Source organism: Quercus robur, chromosome 2 (genome assembly GCF_932294415.1).
Source record: "Quercus robur chromosome 2, dhQueRobu3.1, whole genome shotgun sequence".
NCBI lineage: Eukaryota > Viridiplantae > Streptophyta > Magnoliopsida > Fagales > Fagaceae > Quercus > Quercus robur.
Window position 1 is genome coordinate 1,132,598 of NC_065535.1, and position 24,974 is coordinate 1,157,571.

Below are 24,974 nucleotides of genomic sequence, written 5' to 3' on the forward strand. Positions count from 1 at the left end.
GTAGACTAGTATGTTATCCCTGAACAGGTCTCTTTCTCCTCTAGGTGCTTAGTCACCCACCACCCATCACCTCTCCACCAGATCTTGGGCTCATATTTTGATTATTTTCCTCCATATTTATTATTATTATTATTATAATATTTATTTGCATATATATCTATGTAACATAGAAAAACTCACCATACTATCAACAACCCACCACACAACCCAACTCACTCACTTCAATGGAATAGCAAAAAAACCAAAACAAAACAACTTTAGTTCCTGTTTTCTTTGGTCTTTTCATTTTTCTCACCAACCCCATTTCCTCTTTGCTTTTGCTTTCGCTGTTTGTTCATTTTTGTTTCTGTTTCTGCAAAAACAGAACACACCAAAAAAAAAAAAAACAGAAGCTTTTCTCTCATTGTTCATTCATGGAACGTGCAAGGCGCTTCGCAAACCGTGCAATTCTGAAGCGGTTGGTGTCAGAAGCCAAGCAGTTTCGTCAAAATGAGACTTTGTTGCACACTGTCTCCCCAGTTTCATACACACCCTCAAGGTACGTATCATCCTTGACCTCGTACATGTCCATGCGTAGAAGTACTAGATCAGATTTGTCACATAACAATGTTGGTCAAGGTGTTGGGGTGTCTCAAACTCGTTCTATATCTGTGGAGGCATTGAAACCCAGTGACACTTTTCCACGCCGCCATAACTCGGCAACCCCAGAAGAGCAAACCAAAATGGCTAACTTATGTGGGTTTGATAAGCTTGATTCGCTTATTGATGCCACTGTGCCTAAATCTATTAGAATCCAATCAATGAAGTTTGATAAGTTTGATGAAGGGTTAACTGAGAGTCAAATGATTGAGCACATGAAAAAACTAGCTTCAAAAAATCAGGTTTTTAAGTCATATATTGGGATGGGATACTATAACACTTATGTTCCACCTGTGATTTTGAGGAACATAATGGAGAATCCAGCTTGGTACACTCAATACACACCTTACCAAGCTGAGATATCTCAAGGGCGTCTTGAATCTTTGTTAAATTATCAAACTTTGATTACGGATCTTACTGGTCTCCCCATGTCAAATGCTTCATTGCTTGATGAAGGAACAGCCGCTGCTGAAGCAATGGCTATGTGTAATAATATTCAGAAGGGAAAGAAGAAAACTTTTGTAATTGCCAATAATTGTCACCCTCAAACAATTGATATTTGTAAGACTAGAGCTGATGGTTTTGATCTTAAAGTAGTTACCGCAGATCTTAAGGATATCAATTACAAATCTGGGGATGTGTGTGGTGTTTTGGTTCAGTACCCGGGGACTGAGGGTGAGATTTTGGATTATGCGGAGTTCATTAAGAATGCTCATGGTCATGGGGTCAAGGTTGTGATGGCGTCGGATCTATTGGCATTGACATTGTTGAAGCCACCAGGTGAATTGGGGGCTGATATTGTTGTTGGTTCTGCTCAGAGGTTTGGGGTTCCTATGGGGTATGGAGGTCCTCATGCTGCGTTTTTGGCCACATCACAAGAGTACAAGAGGATGATGCCAGGAAGAATCATTGGTGTAAGTGTTGATTCTTCAGGGAAGCCTGCTCTGCGAATGGCAATGCAGACAAGGGAGCAGCATATCCGTAGGGATAAGGCTACAAGCAATATTTGCACTGCTCAGGTACTAAGCTATTGCTAACTCTAATTAGTCTGTTGAGGATTTATAGCTGACCCCAAAGTTTTGGGTCTAAAGCTTAGTTGTTATTGCTGTTTTATTACTTTTGTAATTAGTTTAATAGAGCTGCTTATATGGATATTTGAAAATCTTGTGAATCATTATGTTTTTGACAATTATGAATTATGTAACTGTGGTCCAGCTCAATTTTTTTGCTGGGCGTAATTCTAGAATAGGTGTCTTGGTGTTCAAGGAGTTGGCTTTCTAGTTTGAATATCTGTCCTGTTTTATCTAGGCACTGCTTGCAAATATGGCTGCTATGTATGCTGTTTATCATGGACCTGAAGGCCTTAAATCCATTGCACAACGGGTTCATGGTCTTGCTGGGGCATTTTCACTTGGACTGAAGAAGCTTGGGACAGGGGAAGTTCAAGGCCTTCCTTTCTTTGACACTGTGAAGGTTAAGGTTGCTGATGCACATGCAATTGCTGATGCTGCTTACAAGAGTGAAATAAATTTGAGAATTGTAGACCGGAACACCGTAAGTGTGATTTTGTAAGTAAACCAATTAGTTGGCTATAGGTCTATGTGATGAGATTAATTGGGTCTATATGCATTTCAGATAACCGTTTCTTTTGATGAGACAACCACCTTGGAGGATGTTGATAAACTTCTCAAAGTTTTTGCTGGTGGCAAGCCTGTGAGTCTCATTAGTTTTACATGGTGATGGTGTTTGCAATCAATTAGGATTTTCATCCACCTGACTTAGACTTGTGGTAAATTTTCAGGTTCCATTTACTGCTGCATCTCTTGCACCAGAGGTGGAGACCGTGATTCCCTCTGGGCTAGAAAGGGAGAGCCCATATCTCACCCATCCAATCTTTAACACGTATATCCCCCTCAAGAAATTTGAACTCTGCAAAGTTTACATTTCATAACCAACCCTGACTTTTCTTTTCTCTTTATTAGGTATCATACAGAGCATGAGCTGCTTAGATACATTCATAGGTTACAATCAAAGGATCTCTCTCTATGCCACAGCATGATTCCATTGGGATCGTGTACTATGAAATTGAATGCAACAAGTGAGATGATGCCAGTAACATGGCCTGGCTTTACTGACATTCACCCTTTTGCCCCAACTGAACAGTCTCAGGGTTATCAGGTAGTTAGAAATGTTTACTTGCCACAATAAGTTCCAATTGTTTTCTTTGCCCAAAATTTTTGGTTTTATGTTGTTTCTTCTTTGTATAAACAGGCAGGTTTACATTATTCTCTTAATGAATGGTTTCCAGGAAATGTTCAAAGATTTGGGTGAACTATTGTGTACCATCACTGGCTTTGACTCTTTTTCCTTGCAACCTAATGCTGGTGCGGCTGGAGAGTATGCTGGCTTGATGGTTATCCGGGCATATCATTTGGTATGGTAACATTGGCCAAATTTAAATAATGTTTTCTTTCGATTGTAGTAAAGAAAGTAAGAGGCATTTGATGCTTTCTCCTTAAGGCTCACTTTGATGCAAACATAAAGTAATCACCTCAACTTGAAGCCTGGAATCTTAATATGATGATTTGTATGCTCCTAAAGTGCCTTGAGCACATGAGGCAGGCGTCAAAGTTTGAGTTTTGATTTCTCTCTCTCAAAGTGGAAAATATCATTGCAAACAAAGAAGGATTAACCTTTGGGTGATTATAGTTTCTTCTTATTCTCTACTTAGAATAAGGAATTTCATGGTAGATATTGAAGGTATTCAAGCTTTCTAGGAATTTTTCTTCGCATTTGCTGTGAATGATGCTGATGATTAAAATCTGCAGTATGTGTGTGTGTTTGTCTGCATAAATATATAATGGAATAGCATTTTGTTCCTCAAATATGTAAATGAATGGAAGCAAGTCTAAATTGCAGTATTTTCTTGCCATAAATCTAGAAGTCCTCAGATCATCACTCCATTTCAAAAACAACATGACATTGTATTAGTCTTATTTTGTCAAAAGCTGATGCTGAATGAACATTGTAGGCAAGAGGTGACCATCATCGCAATGTGTGCATTATACCTGTTTCAGCACATGGGACAAATCCTGCTAGTGCTGCCATGTGTGGAATGAAAATTGTCTCTGTTGGAACTGATGCCAAGGGAAACATCAACATTGAAGAATTAAGGAAGGCTGCTGAAGCTAATAGGGACAACCTCTCTGCTCTTATGGTAATTTCATTTTGCATCCTATGCTGGGAATCTGCTTTTGTCATTTGACAAAATTAAAGGAGATGAAGGTGGAGATTTAATTCAATATTGACAGTCTTTTAATTTTGGTTGACATGATAGGTCACATATCCTTCAACTCATGGAGTCTATGAAGAAGGTATTGATGAGATATGTAAGATAATTCATGACAATGGAGGTCAAGTATACATGGATGGGGCTAACATGAATGCACAGGTCAGCTATTTGCCCCATCTTCCTTTGTTTCCTTCATATGTTAATTGTATTCATTGAGCACATAATCTAGTAAAATCAACTAATAACCTTTACCTTATAATCAAATGGTCTACTAAAATATATAGCTGTAGGGCTAGTTTGTGTGTGTGTTGGTTGATTTTTTTATTCTTCAATTTATATTCCCTGTGTTTAAGTAGATAATTTCTGGGTCATTAGATTTTTTGCTCTTTAAACACATATCTACATATTGTTGTAGTGGAAACTTCAGCTTCTATTTATGCATTTAATTTTTTCTGGCATTTCTTTTCAATTTTATTTCACATTAAATCTAAAAAACCTTTGGTCCTTATAGGTGGGACTGACAAACCCTGGTTGCATTGGAGCTGATGTTTGCCATCTCAATCTCCATAAAACATTTTGCATTCCTCATGGAGGAGGTGGTCCTGGCATGGGTCCTATTGGTGTGAAGAAACACTTGGCACCATTTTTGCCATCGCATCCTGTGGTAATTGCTCTTTTCATTGAGTAACCTTATATGTGAATATGATTCCATTTAATTCCATGTTAGGTTTATATATGCATCAAATGCATGTAGCTTCTATTGACAAATTAGTTTCATTCTCATCCATCTTTCATTTCTTCATGATCCATTGTGTAATTCTAATTGTATTGGAACTGACAGCCTCACACACACACATGCATGAACAATCAGAGCATAACCCACTTCGGTTAGTAAAGTTACATGATGGTGATGATTACTTGCATGCTCTGCCACTACTTGTCTTTTATTATTATTGATTCTTTTCTGGCAAGTTTTTTTCTTATTCAATCATTAATTTCATCCTGCTTTTACTTTTAAGGTACCCACTGGTGGAATACCTGCTCCTGACAAGTCTCACCCACTTGGTACCATTTCTGCTGCACCTTGGGGCTCTGCACTTATTTTGCCAATATCATACACATATATAGCCATGATGGGGTCAAATGGTCTCACTGAAGCATCAAAAATAGCTATTCTGAATGCAAATTACATGGCAAAGCGTTTGGAGGTTCCTGCTTCTTTCTTTACACTTCCTTGCTTTATCTTTTGAAAATCCATTCACTACTATAGAAGTAGGTAGGTGCCATGCTCTAGTCATGCTTCTATCTTCAGAAAAGAAGAATAACATGTACTTCATTGTTTGACCTAGCTAGTCCCACGATAATGTGGGTACATGTTTGCACTTGAATAAGAAGTTTGACCTGTGCATTGCACTCACATGTGGTTTTCCTGGCTAACCAACTTTGAGGTTTTGAGTTATTTTTATTTTCTCCCTTCTGAAGCTGAAGTCTCAATGATTTTTGTCCTGGTGTTCTTAATATTGTTTTCGTATTTTGCTTTGCCTTTTTGCAGAACTATTACCCCATTCTTTTCCGTGGTGTCAATGGAACAGTTGCCCATGAATTCATTGTTGATTTAAGAGGCTTCAAGGTAGTTTTGTTCATTTCTAGGTTATATTTTGCCTACTGTTTCCATTTTTGGGAGCAATTGTAACCAATTATTGTTGCAGAATACTGCTGGTATAGAGCCTGAAGATATTGCCAAGCGTTTAATGGACTACGGATTTCATGGACCAACAATGTCATGGCCAGTTCCAGGCACACTTATGATTGAACCCACTGAAAGTGAAAGCAAGGTATGCCCTTTGGGAGTCCCTCCACTTAACACACCCTTCTCATCCTGTTTCTTTGTTCTGTTTTAAGTAAATTTAAAATTATTTGCAGGCGGAGTTAGACAGGTTTTGTGATGCTCTTATTTCCATTAGAGAAGAAATTGCTCAGATTGAGAATGGAAAAGCAGACGTCCACAACAATGTCCTGAAGGTGAAATGACTATTCTTTTTCCTCACTTTGGCCATTCACATAAGAAATTGTTAAATTGATTGCTGTCCTTGCTCAAGAATTCATGTGTCCAACTTTGACTAGTCTATTGAGGATCCATAAGATAACCAACCTCAAAAATTTTGGGACAAATTCGTGGTTGTTGTTGTCCTTGCACAGTTATGGACACATGTTTAAAAATAATCCAATTGTGAACTTTTAAAGTAATTATCTAAAAAAATATTATGCAGGGAGCTCCTCATCCACCATCCCTGCTCATGGGAGATGCATGGACAAAACCATATTCTCGGGAATATGCAGCCTTCCCAGCTGCTTGGCTTCGTGTTGCGAAGTTCTGGCCTACTACAGGTATCCATATCCATCTTCATCTAAATTTGTAGTTTTGGATGTTATATAGTTGCCTTGATACCCCATCTCTTAATTGCTTGCTTTTCATATAAACCATTGTTCTTTCAGACTGATCTGTTGTCTATAATTGAGGAACTTAACAGTTTCTTTTATCAATTAATACTTGCAATATTATAATCATTCAAGCACCACATGCATTTTAATCATTGATACAAGATCTACTCTACTTAGTCCATGATTATTTGCAAGATGCAAGTGCTACAAATTGTGGCAAACCTTGAATACTTTAATGCATTTATAGTCTATGCCTGCTTAATTTTACCTAACATTGAGTTCTTTTGCACTGTTATATCAGGGCGTGTGGATAATGTTTATGGCGACCGCAACCTTGTCTGCACCCTTCTCCCAGCATCACATGTTGTTGAAGAACAAGCGGCAGCCACTGCCTAGTCTTCCTCATCATGCTCCTTGCTGCAAGGTTTCTCTATGAAACCGTTTGCTTCTCCCTCTCATTGTATAAATATTTCCTTGATTATGTCCTTCACAGCTGGTGACATTCATTTTCCTAATACCATATTGATAATGATCAGCTGTTCTAATAACAATTGTTGCTGATTGCAACCCAAAATGTTGTAATTATAATTTACTTCATTCGCCCTCCTCTTTTGGGTCTTAGCCAATATTAAACAGAAGCTAAATGCTCAACCTATGTTAATTCTACTTGTAATTCATAGTTCCCAAAGCCAAGTATTGGCATGGAACAAACATAACTAATTCCACAAGAATGGATTGGATAAGATACTAATCTACTGCTTTGAATCCAGAGTTTTTAATTAGAATAAAACGAGGAAGAGTGTCTAAACGAACTGTAGCTAGTGTTGGTGGCTGAATCTATTTGGATCCTCTGCCAATAGGCTCTGCTTTGATAGAATATCCTATAAAGTATAAACGACTTGTGACCAAAAAGCAGCAAAAAAAATTAATAAAAAAATGTTGCTGAAAAAACTCTTGAGATTGGACCGTCTGTCCAATCTCAACTCCTCTTTACCAAACATGGGGTTATCTTGAAGCTCAAGCATCATATCTGCACTTTGTTCCTTTAAATATCTTTAATTGAGATGGTCATATGTTTGCCAATTTTTTATTTTTAATAATTTGATAACAATTAGGGTGGGGGGATTTAAACTTGGATATTTCCATTGCCAAGCCTACAGTGTACTTTGTTAAGTTTTTAAACTTAAGTATTTGATTTGCTAATTTTGAAATTATAACAATTAGAATATCTTAAAACTATAGGATTTAAATATATATATATATATATATATATATACTTTTCTTTTCTTTTCTTTTGCAGCTTTCATGGTTGTAGTCCCATCACATAGTATAGACACACTAAAATGTCTAAATATTAGAATATACTCTTTAAGACAAAACTTGAACAAATGTTTACCTTTAGGTTTTTTAAAATATTTATACTCTCGTCACTTTCGCTCTTTTGTATTTTCATCGAATCTTACATTCATTGTGTTATCACTTGTTACCATTACCTTCTTCATTCTAATTCCTCTATACAATCAAAACTACCGTCGCCACCACCTTAGATGTTGTCATACCACTGTAGTTACCACCCTTACAAGTTACAACCACTATTGCCATCACCACTATAAGAACTATACTAATTAAAAAAATCATTGATTGTTTTTTAAGCAAATCAAATGCAACAAATCTTCAAACTCATTAATGTCATAGTTTTTATCAAATACAATAAATCAAGTTGTTTTCCATAAAATAATTGTTTTTAATAAAATAATTTTCCCTAAACAAATATTTTATATATATCCACATTTTTTTGATCAAATACAAAAAAAAAAATCAAGTTGTTTTCCATAAAAATTTTTTTAATAAAATAAAATTTCCCTAAACAAATATTTTATATATATATATATCAACATTATATATATAATTTATTATGAATTAGTCTTTTTTTTTTTATGAACATTATTAATTAGTCTTTTAAGGTTTCCCTGTCCAGTTGATACCATCCCCTTTCCTAAGTACATCGTTCCTAATTAATGAATTGAAAATAATAATAGAGTATAATATTGGTAATCTTGACAAGCACTAACGTGATCCATCCCATTCAGTACAACTTACATTTTATCCATAACTTAGGGAATAAACTCCACTTTTTTGTACCAAAAAAGAGAACCACATCAAATCCTTTTCTAATTGCCGTACACCTCTAAATCCTTATTGTTTTTCCTTCAAGGCCCTTGTCAAGCAATTAATAAAATGGATAATTCATATATTTTATATCTCTTTAAAATATTTTTAGAATTCATATAAATACGATAACAATTAGCTGTGGACCTGTGGTTGCGTGACATAATTGAATGGAATAAATTATAAAATCAAAACAAAAATGGAAGGTATAGTCAATTCAAAAGACAATTCACAACTCACAATTTCCATAAAATTTAAAAAACTAAAAAAAATACAACTCACAATATGCTCTCTCTACTAGACTACTATGTATAGCCATACGTCTTGATTTTTCGACATACACACCTGGATGTGGTACTTCATACTACTCAACTTTTTTTTTTTTTTTTTTTGCATACCTAACATCACCTCCCCCCTCTTCTTTTTCTTTTTCTCGTTTGGTTTCCTCTTTTAATGCATCTCCATGACTAAAAATGGACCAATAACTTTAGGAATGCAAAAAATTTCATGATTTTTAAAGTGACATGTTGTGTTTTGTGCTAATGGGTTGTGTTAACAGACAACTTACTAAAAATTATATGAGGTTGCGTTAACGAGCACTTTACGGTGTCCATTAACAACTTTTTTGACTTTTTTTTGGCAAATTTTTATCTTTTTTACAGCTTTATTTATTTTTTTTCAACTTTATAAGTTGTGAGACTAGCTTCATAGAGAGAAAAAAATATTAAAATAAATTGTGGGACTACTTTTATGTCTTCTTTTTTTTTTTTTTCATTTATCTAATTTTTTTATTAAGTCCCACATTAAAGAAACCTTTTCTCAAATGATATTAATGGTTGATTTTATGTAAAAGTGATATTATTCAAATCAAAATCCGTCACATCAACAATTGTAAAAGTTGTTATGTGCTAAATAATACTTCAAAATTTTACCTCTCGAGTATTGCCTATGCATAAATTTTTTTCCTAAATGATAAAGGAGGAGATTTATTTCATTTATCTAATTTTTTTATTAAGTGTGACCCATATTAAGGAAACCATTAACAACTTTTTTGACTTTTTTTTGGCAAATTTTTATCTTTTTTACAGCTTTATTATTTTTTTTTTTCAACTTTATAAGTTGTGAGACTAGCTTCATAGAGAGAAAAAAATATTAAAATAAATTGTGGGACTACTTTTATGTCTTCTTTTTTTTTTTTCATTTATCTAATTTTTTTATTAAGTCCCACATTAAAGAAACCTTTTCTCAAATGATATTAATGGTTGATTTTATGTAAAAGTGATATTATTCAAATCAAAATCCGTCACATCAACAATTGTAAAAGTTGTTATGTGCTAAATAATACTTCAAAATTTTACCTCTCGAGTATTGCCTATGCATAAATTTTTTTCCTAAATGATAAAGGAGGAGACTTATTTCATTTATCTAATTTTTTTATTAAGTGTGACCCATATTAAGGAAACCATTTCTGAAATGATATTTGTGGGGGCCAGTTAATTAGGAGGTACTATTAAGGCTGTACTAATTGGGCCTATGGTCCAATCCGAGGACATTAGCTAATTCGAGGATGGTCAGATAAGGTTATAAGGGGAACGGTATAAAGAGAAAAGTAAAGATAGTATGAGATAAGTCCAACGAATGTTCGAGGAGAACAACCATCTTGGAAACAAGGGTCCGAGGTCAGTAAGAGTGTCATATCATCATAGACTTTCTTCAAAGTTACATCACAACTAAGAGTTGGACGTTTGACAAGGGGTAAGAAAAGGGGAGGGCAACAAATATCTTCAAAAAGCTGTTACCTCCACATTAAATGTCTCCCAACTAACTCTCTAGCTGCATTAATGTGGAGGTGATACCTGAACAGTGGTCAAGCAGCCTTACAGCTACTAGTTGATGGTTCTGGGAGGTATTGGAGGGGACAAAAAGAAGTTCCCAGGATCTAACCTACACGTGTATGGTAGAGATGATACCAAGATTGTAGTATATAGCATGAGAATATGGCCTAAAGAAAAGGCATCGGAAAAAATCAAGAAATTTTTGTAATAATACTGTGAGCTCTCGTAACTTTGTTTATGAACAAGACAATATAATATAAGCTCCTCAGGCCACTCCAAGGACAGACTTTCTTATCTTACTTGTGTTTAATAGCCTTAAATTAGCAAATTTTATCATTTTTATTCTGGAGTAAATCTAGTTCTTTCATCCACGCTCTACAAATTTATTGTTTGGGCTTTTTGGGCTAAAACCCAATCCTATATTGGATCCAATCCAATTTCAGTCCTTACAATATTAATGGTTGATTTTATGTGAAAGTGATATTATTCAAATGAAAATCCATCACATCAACAATTGTAAAAATTGTTATGTGCCGAACAATACTTCAAAATTTTACCGCTCAAGTATTGTCTATATATAAATTTTTTCCTAAATGATAAAGTAGGAGACTATGAAGTTTATTAAGATGAGTTTGGTTGCTTGCATGAAGTTTATTAATGTTGTGTTAATAATTTCATAAAAAAAAATATTGTGTTAATTTGGTATAAATTTAAGTTGAGAATTGGTAATTTTTTAAAGTTACCAAAAAGTATAGATGAACGGTTGACTTATATTGTATTTGTAGGGGTTTGAAAATCTCAATATACCTCAATTCCCTCAATTAATGAAGTCCTAAAATCTCAACTAAAATTTAGGAATACATCTTGCACTAATTACAATTGGAACAAAGTTAAAAATTTGTGTTAGATTTCACTTACTATAAGTGGTCACATTGGTCGTTTTCTTCCCAATAAACTTAGACTTTTATAGGGTTTCTAAAACTAGTTCTCATGGGATGAAGATTATCTAGACTTTGTAAGGTAACTAACCATGTAGTTTCTAAAATCTCACTATCCATATGAAACTAGCAAGTTGTATTTTGCCATATCATCCAAAATTTAAATAAATATAGAAACAATGATAGTCAATATTTGCTTAAATGTTGATAATATGACAAAATTAATCTTATTGACTTCAAAATGAATGGATAATATTTGAGGAGCTCCATTGTAGAATTATCCTAATAGCTCTAAAGAATCTTTATCATTTCCTATGACCTATTGAACACTAGGATCTAAATTCTCAATAATTCAAAAAACCAAGCCTAGCGTTAACCTAAACCAATCTTTTAACTTGTGAGTTGTGACATAAAAATTGCATTTATGAATCCATACCATCTCAATTAGTATATGTTTCTTATGACTTAAAATTTGGAGTATTATACCACCACACACCCTTAGTGTGGTGGTCACTTCATAAGTATAAGTGCTTGTAGGTTGTGAGGGGTAAGGGTCGGGATTCAAGTTTTCAGGAGGGAGTTTCATACACATATACACTTAAACCTGTTTGGATTGAGGGGGGATGGAGGGGAGCTGAGTAAAGTTGACTAAAAGTATGCTTTTGGGCCAAAATATACTGTACTTCCCCTTAATCCAAATGGACCATTAGATTAGACTATAGTAGAATTTCTATCTTGTATTTAAAAAAAAATTGGAATATCATTAGGGATGATACGGTTTTTCATAACATAAACCTTATAAGCTAATAGGTTAACTTTTAGACATAAGGCAAAAAAAGAAGAAAAGAAAGAGTGATTATATTTTTCTCAAAAAAATAAAGAAAGAGTGATTATATATTATATTATTGGTGCAACCTCAATTAAATTTATCATCATGACACTTTGTAAGTGTTTATAATAAAATTGATAATATATTCAACTCTTTCCTAAAATGACACGCTTATCTAAACAAATCAAATTCTAAAAGCAACTTGTTTAGGTCCAATATAATAGTCAACAATCTTGTAACTCAGTAACATAGCTTAGTCTCCTTTATTAGCACAACTAAAGTTCGAATCTTAATTTCGTCATTACCATAACTATCCAATCACTCAAAAAAAAAAAAAAAAAACCAATATAATGATTGAGGTTTAAATAAGTTATACTATAAAAAACTTTACCACAAGAAAGTGGAATACCTAATAAGGTAGTAAAAAACTTTAAGCTTATTTCCTTATATACACTTTGTGGGAGGACTTTCATCTCGACCCCCAATCAGGTATTGTCTTTTTTGGAAATGATATTGAGTCTTAGTCCTCAAGGATTTGTTCAATCCCATATCAGAAAGAGACGCCTCCCACTCATGCCTTATAAGATTTTGGCCTAAGGATGAGTGTACCATGACCTAAGGATGAGTGTACATGTGTAGTAGTGGTATCCTTAGACCAAAGTCTCATGAGTGGAAGACGTCTCTCCCCGATGTGGGATTGAACAAGCGCCATTTCCAAAGATAACTCTAAGACTTCGTTTGGGAGTTTATAAGGGAATGAAATATAATGGAATGGAAAGGAATTAAATGGAATGAACTAAATTTAAGTAAGGGAAAGGAATGGAAAAGAATGGAATGGAATGGAATTAAGTAACCTTGTTTGGATGTTTTAAAATAAAGGAATGGAAAGGAATGAAAATGAATGGAATGTAACTAATCTTGTTTGGGAGCAACATGGAGGGAATGGAATGGAATCATTTTCTGATAATATTACTATTAGACCCCTATTTTAAAATAAAGAGTTGAATATATAGGGGTATTTTGGGAGTTTTAGTAAAAAAATCATTAAATCTAATTCCATTCCCTCCCATTCCTCCCAATTTTGGGGAGAATGAAAATTTGAGGTTTTAAGGGAATAGAGAGGAATGAGTGTTCCCTCCTATCCATTCCATTTCCTCCCACTTAAACTCCCAAACAAGGGAATGAGCTTTCCATTCCCTCCATTAAAACTTCCAAACAAGGGAATGGAAAAATATTCTAAAATGATTCTTTTCATTCCTTTCCATTCCATTCCATTCCCTCCTCCCAAACGAGGCCTAATGGATTATGTAGAAGAGGGTAGTTAGATATATCCGATGCATCATGCATATTAGGATTTATCCATTCAACTACAAATAAAAATGCACATCAACATATTTAAAATCTTTATCACATTAATCAAACGGCAAAGATTAAGTGTAGTTGATAAGAAGCAATGTGACTTAGTCGTACACTAGAATTAATGTTTTGGTGCCTTGACTTTAGCATAATTATATATATTACATAGGTTCATCAAAAAATTATATATATTATATAGTTTTTTTTTTTTTTGATAAGAATATTATATAGTTTTTTAATACTATAATAATAATCCAATATAAACATTGTTATTTAATTTTTTTTAATAAAAAGATATATATATTTTGGGAGAAGAGAAGAAGATATACACAACAGTGTATTGGAGGGAATGGGTGAGCGGTTAATTTAAGTCTTTCAAGTTGTGTTTGTAGTAGTAGTAGCTTGACGAAGAAGAAGAAGAGAAGTGCGCAGGTTAAGCGAATCTCCTTTGTTCTTATTGTGCGCACGTTAAGACCCAGTTTAAAAAAAAAAAAAAATTTAGCGAAAACAATAAGGCTTTAGAGGGATAGAGAGATTGAGATTGTTATTGATGATCGATGTCGAAAATGAAGCATCTACTGAGAAAGCTTCACATCGGTGGTGGTGGAATCAATGACCATCACAGACTCGCCTCGTCCGAGTCGACTCGTCCTTCTCCGAATTTGAGTCCCACTCCGAGTCAAAGCCCGAGCGCTTCCGAGTCTTCCTCCTCCGCGCACGGCGGCGGAATGGGGAGAATTGGTGCCGTTGAGTCTTCGTCGTCGTCGGTAGGTGATCGGACGGTTACCGATGGTGGTGGTGTTGTTGCTGCTGAGGTGGATTTCAATCTGTTGGAGGAGGAGTTTCAGGTACAGTTAGCCCTAGCTATTAGCGCTTCCGATCCCGATTCGCGTGAGGATCCCGAGACCGCTCAGATCGACGCCGCGAAGCGGATTAGTCTCGGTGGCTCCGCTTCTATTTCCGATAATCAGGCCCTCGTTAAGTTTCTCTCGCCTCGATATTGGGTACGGTACCTATCAATTTCGAATCTTTATCGTTCTTTTTTGCAAATTGTGTGTGAATTTGAGCGAATTAGGTTTTTTTCTTCAAATTTCGTTTTTGTTTGGATCTATTTGTGTTTAAGATTGAATAATCATTTCCCTAATTGTACCAAACTATGTGTATGTTATATTGTAGGCATTTTTGTCAAAATTGCGTTTTAGGTTTTATTGCTTTGGTGGTGCATTGGTTTTGGAATTTCATATAGGGTTGGTGAATTGAGGATCTATTTGTGTATGATTAGCTGGTGTTGGATTGTGATTCCAAAACATTGAAGAGTGATGGTGAGGCGTGGTATTCTTTGATTGGAAAATCTCATTGGCATATCGATTTTTTCATGTTGTGTGGGTTTCTGAGTCTTGATTCTAATGCACTGCATAGGAATTGGTGGATATCGTTGTTTTGCATTGATAATTTACTTTATTTTGCATATGTTAATTGAAGTTGTAGGTTAATTCCGCGTTGCCTCATGTTTCGTATTCGGGAAAAGATTGGTTATGGTAACCAAAGCTTTTTTCTCAATGGGCTCGTTGTTTGCTTTTTTCTAAACTTTGGTCGCTGAGAAGTTGAGGTTGAGTTTCGCATTGATGTGGCTTCTTCGTTATAAATTCGCTTGCCTTTTGCACCTATTTCAGTGGAGTTCTTGCCTTATAGGAACTTGGATTGTGAAAATCTTAGTCAAATATCAATGTCTTGTCTTGACCTTCCCATGTGATTGGATGGTTCATTTTCAATATTGTTTTTTGATAAGCAGGGAGAGGTTTTACTAAATTTTTATATCTATTGCATTGCAGAGCTATAATGTTGTCAATTATCATGAAAAAGTGATGGATGGATTTTATGATGTATATGGCATTACCTCAAATTTGGACACACAAGGGACGATGCCATTGTTGGTGGATCTTCAAGCAATAAACATTTCAGATAATGTTGACTATGAAGTTATTTTAGTAAACCGCTTGGTTGATCTTGAACTTCAAAAGCTTGAGAAGACAGCATGTGCCATATCCCTGGAGTGTCAAGTTTCTAAACATGGTCTGATTTTAAGTGGCCTAATTCAGAAAATTGCTGATCTTGTTGTTGATAGAATGGGTGGTCCAGTTGGCAATGCTGATCAAATGTTGAGAAGGTGGAACATGAGAAGTTATGAGTTGCGGAATTCTCTTAACACTATTATTCTTCCCCTCGGACGTCTTGATATTGGACTTTCCCGCCACAGGGCCTTGCTATTTAAGGTTAAACATCATGGACTTGCCTTTTATTTTTTTAATGAATTCATGGACTTACCTTATATTTACTGAATTATGAATAAAATATTTGCACCTGTTAACTAACCTTAGGCTCTTGATTGCTTAATTTTTATCAAAATTTCCCTCTTCTTTTATTTGGAAAATGCTCCCTGTTTTGTTACTATTTGTTTTTTTTAAGATTATAGAATGTGTGTCATCTTCTGGGAAAGAATATTGGCAAGAAGTTATTTATTTGATGCTTGTGGTGCCAGGTACTAGCTGATAGGATTAATCTTCCATGTATGCTGGTCAAAGGAAGCTACTACACTGGCACTGATGATGGAGCTGTGAACTTCATCAAAATTGATGATGGAAGGTGATAACCTCCAGTCATGATGTTTCAATTCTTCAAATATAAAATTTTCTGAGGATTAAGATAAAGTTTTTTTTTTTTGATGTGGGCACTTTAAATTGGTATCACATATGTTATGCATGTTTTGTTTTTTGTTATTTATTTATTTATTTTTTGTTATAGTAGTTAAACCCATAATGCTGTGTCAAACATGAACAAGAGTGACTGCATAAGGTGCAGGTAAAATATTTAGGGTGGTTTTGGGGGGGTTGTAACTGGGACAAGGGATGAAGCCCATTTTCATTGGGGTGGGGGTGGCAGAGGGCTTACTGGCGTGTGACTGCTACTCCCTATTTTGTACCCAATTGTGCTTTCAAAACAGGAAAAAAAAAGGGTAAATGAAGCAGCACATGCATCCCTATACAAGCTAACATCTAGATTTTGGATAGTAGCTGCGCACCTTTTAGGATGGTCCCTTCAAAATTACTTTTGACATTACTTCTTTGATACATGCTGCTTCTGTTTCTCATACAGTACAAAGAACCAATAAATATTTCTGGCAAATTTACATTCATCTACCAGTTGTATATTTTACTGCAGTGATTCGGGTTCAGATTTTTGACTCTTCTTAAGTTGTTCGATTTGAACTCTTGATTTCAAAAGGTGTATGCTCTATGTTTTCCATTTTGCTCCTACCAATTCAGGCATATATGCTGCCTAACTAAAGAAAATACAACAAGCTTTAAGATGTTAGGGAACAATTTGTCAGTATGTAATTAATTTTCTGATTCAATGCAGTGAATATATTATTGATCTCATGGGTGCTCCTGGCGCCCTAATTCCTGCTGAAGTACCGAGCAGTCATCTTCCAAATCCAGGCTTTGCTGTAAGGAGCTTTGCAGATGTCATAGGAACACCCAAAGATATATGTTCGATGAATGATGAAGGAAGTAGAACACTAGCTGTACCGCCTGATCTTGATAGTGTTTTCAAAGATGGCAGTTCAAAGCCAGATGAAGCTTCTGTTGTAGGGTTCCAAACAAAAGAAAACCAAATTGAGGGATTTGAACACCAGTGTGAGAAGCTTCTTCCATCACCGCATAAATCATGTGAAAGCTTATCTGGAAAATATGGAAAAGCATCGTGCGCACAGAAAAAGAAAGTTAAGGATGTCTCAAAGTATGTAATCAGTGCAGCAAAGAACCCAGAATTTGCACAGAAACTACATGCTGTTCTGTTAGAGAGTGGTGCATCTCCTCCACCAGATTTGTTTTTGGACATAAATTCACATGATCTGGGTGAGCAGAAAGTGCTTGAACATATTGATATGGCAATTGGTAAAAATGTAGATAATAATCCTTATAAGGTTTTGTCAAGCCATGAGCTGGAGCCTTTGAACAATGTTAATTGTGATGGGAAACAAAAACTGTCTGCAGAGAGGTTAGCCAATCAAAATAAAGAATTGGAGACAAATACCATTCTATCCTACTCTGAATTTACATCTGAGGGATATGTGCTTGTTGGTACTGGAACTAATGAAAAATTCCAGACCGATGCTACAGGTGTAAATATGGTTACTCCCAATCCGTTTCAAATGAATGCAAGAGCTTTGAATGAGGAACGCATTCTTGAATCATTTTTGGACACTGCAGCCCCATTCAGTGACAATACTGATAAACGCTGCTTTCAGGATAAGATTGGAGGATTTTCTAATGACATTGATTTGGGAAATGAATCTGCTGCGAAATTAATTGAAAAGGCCAACAGTGGTACCCGTGTTGATGCTCATAGTGAGGGTATTAACCCAGTGCTCAGGGGGGTTCCAGTATGGGATTTTCCATGGGAGGATATACGAAATGGTGAACGAATTGGTATTGGTAAGATTTTATTCCATCTGAATTATTCAGTTTAATAGAGAAGAAAAAAAGTTGAATTGGTTATTTAGATGATGAATTATCATGGTAGACCTGGAGTTTTGGAATAATAAAAAAAATCATGTTTTCTCACTTTTTCCATGAAGACATGTTACTGTTACGTGTGTGTGTGTGTTTCCTCCATTTTCATTAGTAGTGAAGTTGGCTGAATATCTTGATTCTTTTTCTCCTGAATAATTACAACCTGGCCTTTGACAAATTCATGAATCTTTTGGACACTGCAGCTGAATCTTGCAAAAGACAACGTAACATTGCACCATCGAGTGATGAGAAACAGTGTTTTCAGGATAATATTGGAGGATTATTTAATGGCATTGAATCAGGTGAAGAATCTGCAATAGAAATGGCCAGCAGTTGTCTTCGCATTGCGTGTAGCGAGGGTATTAATCCAGTGCTCAGGGAAGTTGCAGAATGGGAAATTCCATGGGAGGATCTACGGATTGGTGAACGAATTGGTATTGGTAAGATTTTCTTTATCTTAATTTGTTCTATTTCATAGAAGGAAAAAGACAGTGAATTGTTAATTTAGACAATGTATTATCATGTTAGACATTACATTTTGGAAGAAGCCTTGAGGGCATTTATGTGTAGGTTTATATAGATCTTTTTCATTTTAGTTGGTACTGATGTTGACCTAATGTCTTTATTCTTTAGCTGATTTTTTTCCCTGAATAATTAAAATGCATCCTTTTACAAACTTTTTGGTTAGAGTACCAATTTTAGGATACTTCTCTCTCTCTCTCTCTCTCTCTCTCTCTCTCTCTATTGCGCTCTTGTTAGGATTTGAACCAAAGACCTACCCAACCAGTTGAGCCAAACCACCATTGCGATAAAAGGACATAATTGTTTCTGTTTAAAGCTAGTCTCGGATTAATGATACCAAACTCAACTTTATGCAATATGTGAAGGGCAGTCCACATGGGAATGTTGGATGTAATCAAAACCAGTGGCTGAGAAGGTGTTGCTTCTGCTTTAAGATCTTCTCTGGCTGCTTATTGCTCTCTTGGTCAAAACAATTAACTACTTTTGAACTCTCCAAGTGAAAGTTCAAATCCTAGTCCCAGACAAATATTGATACATGTGTATGCTTTAAACAAACTACGACTAAAATGGTGGAAGTGCCATGTTACCTATAAGTTAGTTTTACATCAATTATTTATCCAAAAGTTAGTGTTACATTAATTGCTTTAGATCTCTCACAGATCTGGTTGTATTTCTAATAGATCTCTCATCTCTCTCTCTCTCTCTCTCTCTCTCTCTCTCTCTCTCTCCCCTTGAACCCTTGAACCCTTGACCACACCCCCAATTTTTGGAGGGCTAGGAAGTGCGATTTGAGTTAGAGCTCATTGGAAAACTAAACAACTGGATGATAATCATATTATCAACCTTGTAGAGTAGGGAAGATATCTCATAGTTCTATGATAATTATATATATATATATATATATTTTTTGAGAAGTACTATGATAATTATATTGTTACAAGAATTATGTATTAAAAAATGGTACCAACTTCTAGTTGGTTTAGTCCATTGTTTCCTCTAAAATACTTTCATATTTTTTGCAACCTCGCTTATTATTAGCTTATCTCAAATTTGGGCCTGTAATAAGTTAGCCAGGCCAAGCTAAGCTTGAGCTTGATGACATTAAGCCAAGCTTGAGTCTGCTTATTGATGCTCAATTTGAACTAAAGTCGAGCCTGTGTGTCCATTGTTTAAGCCACTTGAGGACAGTGGGGAAAATGGGAATAGAGGTAATGGGGGAAATCGATGTTGAGAGGTCCCTAGAGCAATTGAAATCCTTATTGCTTTGTTCCTTGTTCAAGTGGTATTGGGCTTGGAACTTCACTCATTGTATTTCTATTTCCATATTTGAGTTTCATAGTTCTCTTAGCTTGTCTGTCTGATTCCTTGTAACTTATAAGTTTCTTTGTGTTCATCATCGTGAGCTTGAAGTAACTCTCTTTTCAATAAAACTTCATGAATCGCTTGTTAAAAAAACAATTAGCTTTAACATTTATAATCAACAAAAGAAGGAAATGAGTTTGGAAAGATGTATGGATTATTGCTACCAATCCTTTGGCCTTCTTGTGCTTCCTGCATCAGCATGTTAAACTTGTCAATGTTTTGCTATCTATTTTTATATTATCCGTTCAGGAGCACTAACCTGTACTTCTGTTTGATAATACTCCCACATGATGTGTTTTGCAGGTTCATATGGTGAGGTTTATCGTGCAGATTGGAATGGCACTGTGAGTTGTACTTTTAACACAGTGACTATCCATCTATTTTTTTTGTTCGCGGTTACCTTTAGGACTTATAAAAATGCATAAAATGTATTCTTTCTAAACAAGTTTTGATGACCACAAAGTGGTAAAATTAGCAACAATTGTATGAGTGCTTTTGAACTTTTTATGACTAACATTAGTAGTTTCTTTTTTTCACCAATCAGAGGATCGTCAGATTCAATGTTTCATACGTTAATTCGATAGTGGTAAACAATGCAGCAATTCTATCAAAATCTTCTGATTGCTTCAACAGCTTTGTGAAAGAAATAATTTCAATAGTTTTTTTCTTTTTGAAATTAAAACTCATTATGTCAACCAAAAAAAAAAAAAACTCCTATTCTGTCAATTGGTCATAAGGACTTTTTAGGGTGACCCTGGAATATGAATTTGACTGATCCATTTTAACCATTTTAAGACATTTTATTTGTTCTTCTTGACATTATATGAAATGTTTTTTCAGGAAGTTGCTGTCAAGAAGTTTCTAGACCAAGATTTCTCTGGTGATTCATTGGTTCAGTTTAAAAGTGAAGTAAGTGGAATATATTTAACTTACATTATATATTGTTGTTTTACTATAAGCCAAATATCTACTAGAATTAATTTTCTTTTTATTACTGAAGACAATTCCTCTTGGTTGCCTCATGCAGGTTGAAATCATGTTAAGACTGAGACATCCTAATGTTGTCCTTTTCATGGGAGCAGTTACTCGCTCCCCACATTTCTCAATACTGACAGAGTTTCTTCCCAGGTTAATTCTTTTCTGTACTCCATTTGTTATATTGGTGTTAATTAGTATCATATTTTTAGTTGATCTACCTGCATATCCAATTTACCATGTTTACTTGACTTCTGTAAAATTCCTTGAGGGTGTTATTCTTTTCTTTTGTGACCCCATTGAGAGTGTTATTTGTGTCATTTTTAGAGTTTATCTGTCTTTATTTTAAGTGGCAAGAAGTATATCATCGTAGAGATTTTTTAGGTCATGTAATTGTAAGTTTCTACCAAGAAACTATGTAACAAAACAAGGAATTTTGTTGTACTATATTGTCTTGTCCCTCAAGCTCTCTTGGTATGCAGGGGGAGTTTGTATAGATTACTGCATCGTCCCAATCCTCCAATTGATGAAAAGAGGCGAATGCGGATGGCTCTCGATGTGGTATAAGTTGGATTGTCTCTCTTTCTGGTGTATTTGGTTTACTTCATTTTTCTTGAGCAAACTGCCTGATTTTTTGCAGGCCAAGGGAATGAATTACTTGCACACAAGCCATCCTCCCATCGTGCATCGAGATCTTAAGTCTCCAAATCTTCTTGTTGATAAAAATTGGGTTGTTAAGGTCTGCTCAATCCAAGTTCTTGCACTTAAGAGCTTTTCCCTGATTGTATTTGTTGTTACTTTTATTAAATAGAAGAACTGCCATATAGTTTGGTGAGAGCCATCAATTGAATCTTCTTCAATTTTTGGTTTCTGTCTGCAGGTTTGTGATTTTGGTTTGTCACGCACAAAGCACCACACGTTTCTGTCTTCTCAGTCTACCGCTGGAACGGTAATAATTAAGTGTGAATAACCAAACAGATTCTATGTTGATGTCCCATTTGTGGCCCTTTCTTTCATCATTTTACCTTGTTGCTTAATAAAAATATGTGTTGATAAAAGCTGCTATGATACTGCAGCCTGAATGGATGGCACCTGAAGTTCTAAGGAATGAACGTGCCAATGAGAAGTAAGTTAATATGCTTGTGCTTGTAATCTGCCTAATTGCTGTAGCCAGGCAGGTCCATTTTGGAAAATTTTCAATGCCATAGATGTCTGGCATAATCAGGTTTTCTTGTTTGCAGGTGTGATGTATATAGCTTTGGTATCATATTGTGGGAGTTATCTACTTTACGTATCCCTTGGAAAGGGTTGAACCCAATGCAGGTTGTTGGAGCTGTTGGATTCCAGAATAGGCGTCTTGAAATTCCAGAAGAGGTTGATCCAGTAGTAGCACAGATAATATGTGATTGCTGGCAAACGTAAGATTTAGACTTTGTTATCCTTATTGACAATTGGGACTGCACTTATTATGGTTATTAGGCAATTATATAAAATCAATTTAGATGTCCATCCTAATGAAATATTGAAGAGAAATTCTAAAATCCATGTAACATTTTTTATTTTTCATCAATTATGCATAGTATGGACTCAAAATACAGAAGTGACAATATATATATATATATATATGTATGTATGGTCATGAAACTACTCATTTGTGGCGGAGGGTCATAGCCATGAAATATGGGGAAGGGACAGGGGGGTAGAGTACTAGAGTTTGTAGAAGGGCTCATGGTTGTGGTTTATGGTGAAGTATTAGTGAAGGTTGGGAAAACTTTTCTAAGCATTTGTCCTTTGTGGTGGGGGATGGTTCTTGTATTCTTTTTTGGCATGATAAGTGGACTGGAGACAATTCTCTTAAAACTCTTTATCCACAGTTATTTGTGTGTGTAGCCAATAAGGAAGCTTGTATTTCAGAAGTGTTAAGTCCTCCATTTGGAGATAATGATAGAGTTTGGAGTTTGAGATTTTATAGGGAAGTTAATGATTGGGAATTAGCGGCTTCCTACTCCCTTCTTCATTTCATTAAAACTCGGATTCCTAGGGGTGGAGGTAGTGATAGATTTTGTTGGCGTCTCAATGGCAGTGGGAAGTTTGATGTTCAGTCTTTCTATCATAAGATTCGAAATGAACCTCTTTCTACTTTCCCTTGGAAGGGCATTGGGAAAGTAAAGGTTCCAAAAAGGGTGGCATTCTTTATGTGGACTGCAGCTCATGGTCAAATTCTAACTTTGGATAACTTTATGCTCCGTGATCGCACTTTGGCGAATCGTTGTTGTAATGAGGAATCTGTGGATCACTAGCTGATTTTTTGTCCGGTAGTTCATTCTTTGTGGACGGATATGCCTTGGTTATTTGGGATTGATTGGGTTATGCCAGGTTTTGTTGCAGACTTATTTTTTGGTTGGTATCATTGGCTTGGGAAACATAATTTTGACATTTGGAATTTGGTTCTGGGTTGTTTAAAGTGGACTATTTGGACTGAATGGAATTGGTGTTCTTTTGAGGATACTGGAAAATCTTTGGCTCAGTTGTTAGATGTATGCCATCAGACCCTTTATGATTGGTCTCGGTGTTAGGGTATCTCGGATTGCTCTACACTTATGAATTTTCTTTTATCTCTTAGAATAGTTTTGTGTCAAGTCTGTTTGTTTTTTATTTCTGTTCCCCTTTGTTCACTACTGTGAACCTTGTGTATTTTTCATGCTTTTCCTTTTTCAATAATATTTTTTCTTACCTATAAAAAAAAAAAAGTTTTTAAAAAGATCAAATTATGATATTAAACCCCATAATCTTGAGACATAAGGTCAATTAAAAAAGTTATACCATGTTCTTGTTATAGTAAATAGCAATTATTAATTCAAGAATACATAGATGTGCTTTGTGATGGAATACTGGGTTGCAGTGATATCCTGCTTATCAACTTTAATCCATTTAAGTATGTTTACTTTTTTGCAGGGACCCAGATCTACGGCCCTCTTTCTCACAGCTTATGTCCAGTCTTCGCCATCTTCAACGTCTAGTTGTACCTACAAATCGATTGACACAGTGACCAGATCAACACCATTGTAATAATAGTTGTTCTCCGGCTCAAAGAGCTGGAGGAGCTGAGGTTTTTTTTCTTTTTATGCAAAGAAACTTGAGAGAATGCTGGATTGGGAAGTGTTAGGTTCATTCAAAGTGGGAGCTCAGCACAACCCATTCAGAACAATTTGGTGGTCCTCCTAACCGAACAGCTGCAAAAGTGCAGTGGAGGATACCAATGAAGTTAGTTGTGTAAGTAGGTAGAATCATTCTAAATGTAAGAATGTCCCAGGAGGGAAAAAAAGAAAAATGCGGGGAGGAGGTTGAGAAAGAAAGGAAAAAAAGAAAAAAAGAACAAAAAAAAAATAATTTTATCAAGTTCTTTATCTGTGGAGATCATGTTTGGTGAATTGTATACATTTGATCTCTGCAGTATATTGTGAAAAAGAAAGATCAAAATAGGAAAAGAAATTATTTGCATAAGATGTGTTATTATAAAGCTTGATTTTTGGAATGAAAAAAGACCATCTCATAAGTTACACGTGGTAGATAAAAGAAAGTTATTTATAGTAACTATGACTGCTGCTAACCTCAATCTGGATGAAAACCTCACTTTGCTGCTTGCGATAATTCAGGGACAAATAATTTTGATTTTCCACTATTTGAGGTGGTTCTAATAATCAAATGCTGTAAGATCGTCTGAATGATTAGTTGTACCCTTTATTTTTAAGGTAGTCTTTTGATACCATACTCACATCAGGGTAATTAAAAGAAAATTTTGTTTTGGGATGATTTAAAGTGTCGGTTAAATGACTTGAACTCAGGACATTAGATCATATGAACCTAAAAATTATAGATTAACTCAATGGGTAACTTAGTTGTTCCTACATACTACACATATTTTCTCTTTAAAAGTTCTTGTCAAATTCTGGGCCACTACTTGGGCATATAGTCCGCACTACAATCGCTCAATTATTACTTACATCCTTGGTATATTCCTATACCTCATTGCAGCACTTG

At 35.3% G+C, this 24,974-nt stretch overlaps 2 protein-coding genes across 5 annotated transcripts; both read left to right on the plus strand.

Moving 5' to 3' along the window:
• Positions 1–165: 165 nt before the first annotated feature.
• On the plus strand, positions 166–6,979 carry LOC126708344 (glycine dehydrogenase (decarboxylating), mitochondrial). Its single transcript, XM_050408140.1, has 15 exons — positions 166–1,658; positions 1,948–2,193; positions 2,275–2,352; positions 2,441–2,541; positions 2,622–2,817; positions 2,948–3,073; positions 3,671–3,856; positions 3,977–4,090; positions 4,443–4,595; positions 4,951–5,139; positions 5,484–5,561; positions 5,641–5,766; positions 5,855–5,953; positions 6,202–6,319; positions 6,675–6,979. The coding sequence occupies exons 1-15, from the start codon at positions 414–416 to the stop codon at positions 6,767–6,769; spliced, it is 3,150 nt and encodes a 1,049-aa protein (XP_050264097.1). The 5' UTR covers positions 166–413; the 3' UTR covers positions 6,770–6,979.
• Positions 6,980–13,816: 6,837 nt separating this feature from the next.
• LOC126708354 (serine/threonine-protein kinase EDR1) lies at positions 13,817–24,489 on the plus strand. 4 transcript variants are annotated; one of them, XM_050408145.1, is made up of 15 exons: positions 13,818–14,504; positions 15,333–15,773; positions 16,040–16,143; positions 16,918–17,996; positions 18,278–18,514; positions 20,262–20,302; positions 20,503–20,544; positions 20,799–20,867; positions 20,986–21,086; positions 21,416–21,494; positions 21,574–21,672; positions 21,814–21,882; positions 22,010–22,059; positions 22,175–22,351; positions 23,889–24,489. In XM_050408145.1, the coding sequence occupies exons 1-15, from the start codon at positions 14,058–14,060 to the stop codon at positions 23,980–23,982; spliced, it is 3,129 nt and encodes a 1,042-aa protein (XP_050264102.1). In that variant the 5' UTR covers positions 13,818–14,057; the 3' UTR covers positions 23,983–24,489. The 4 variants fall into 4 exon arrangements, with proteins under 4 accessions (XP_050264111.1, XP_050264116.1, XP_050264102.1 ...); XM_050408154.1 differs by lacking the exon at positions 18,278–18,514 and having other exon boundaries at positions 13,817–14,504; XM_050408149.1 differs by lacking the exon at positions 20,503–20,544 and having other exon boundaries at positions 13,819–14,504.
• Positions 24,490–24,974: the final 485 nt, after the last annotated feature.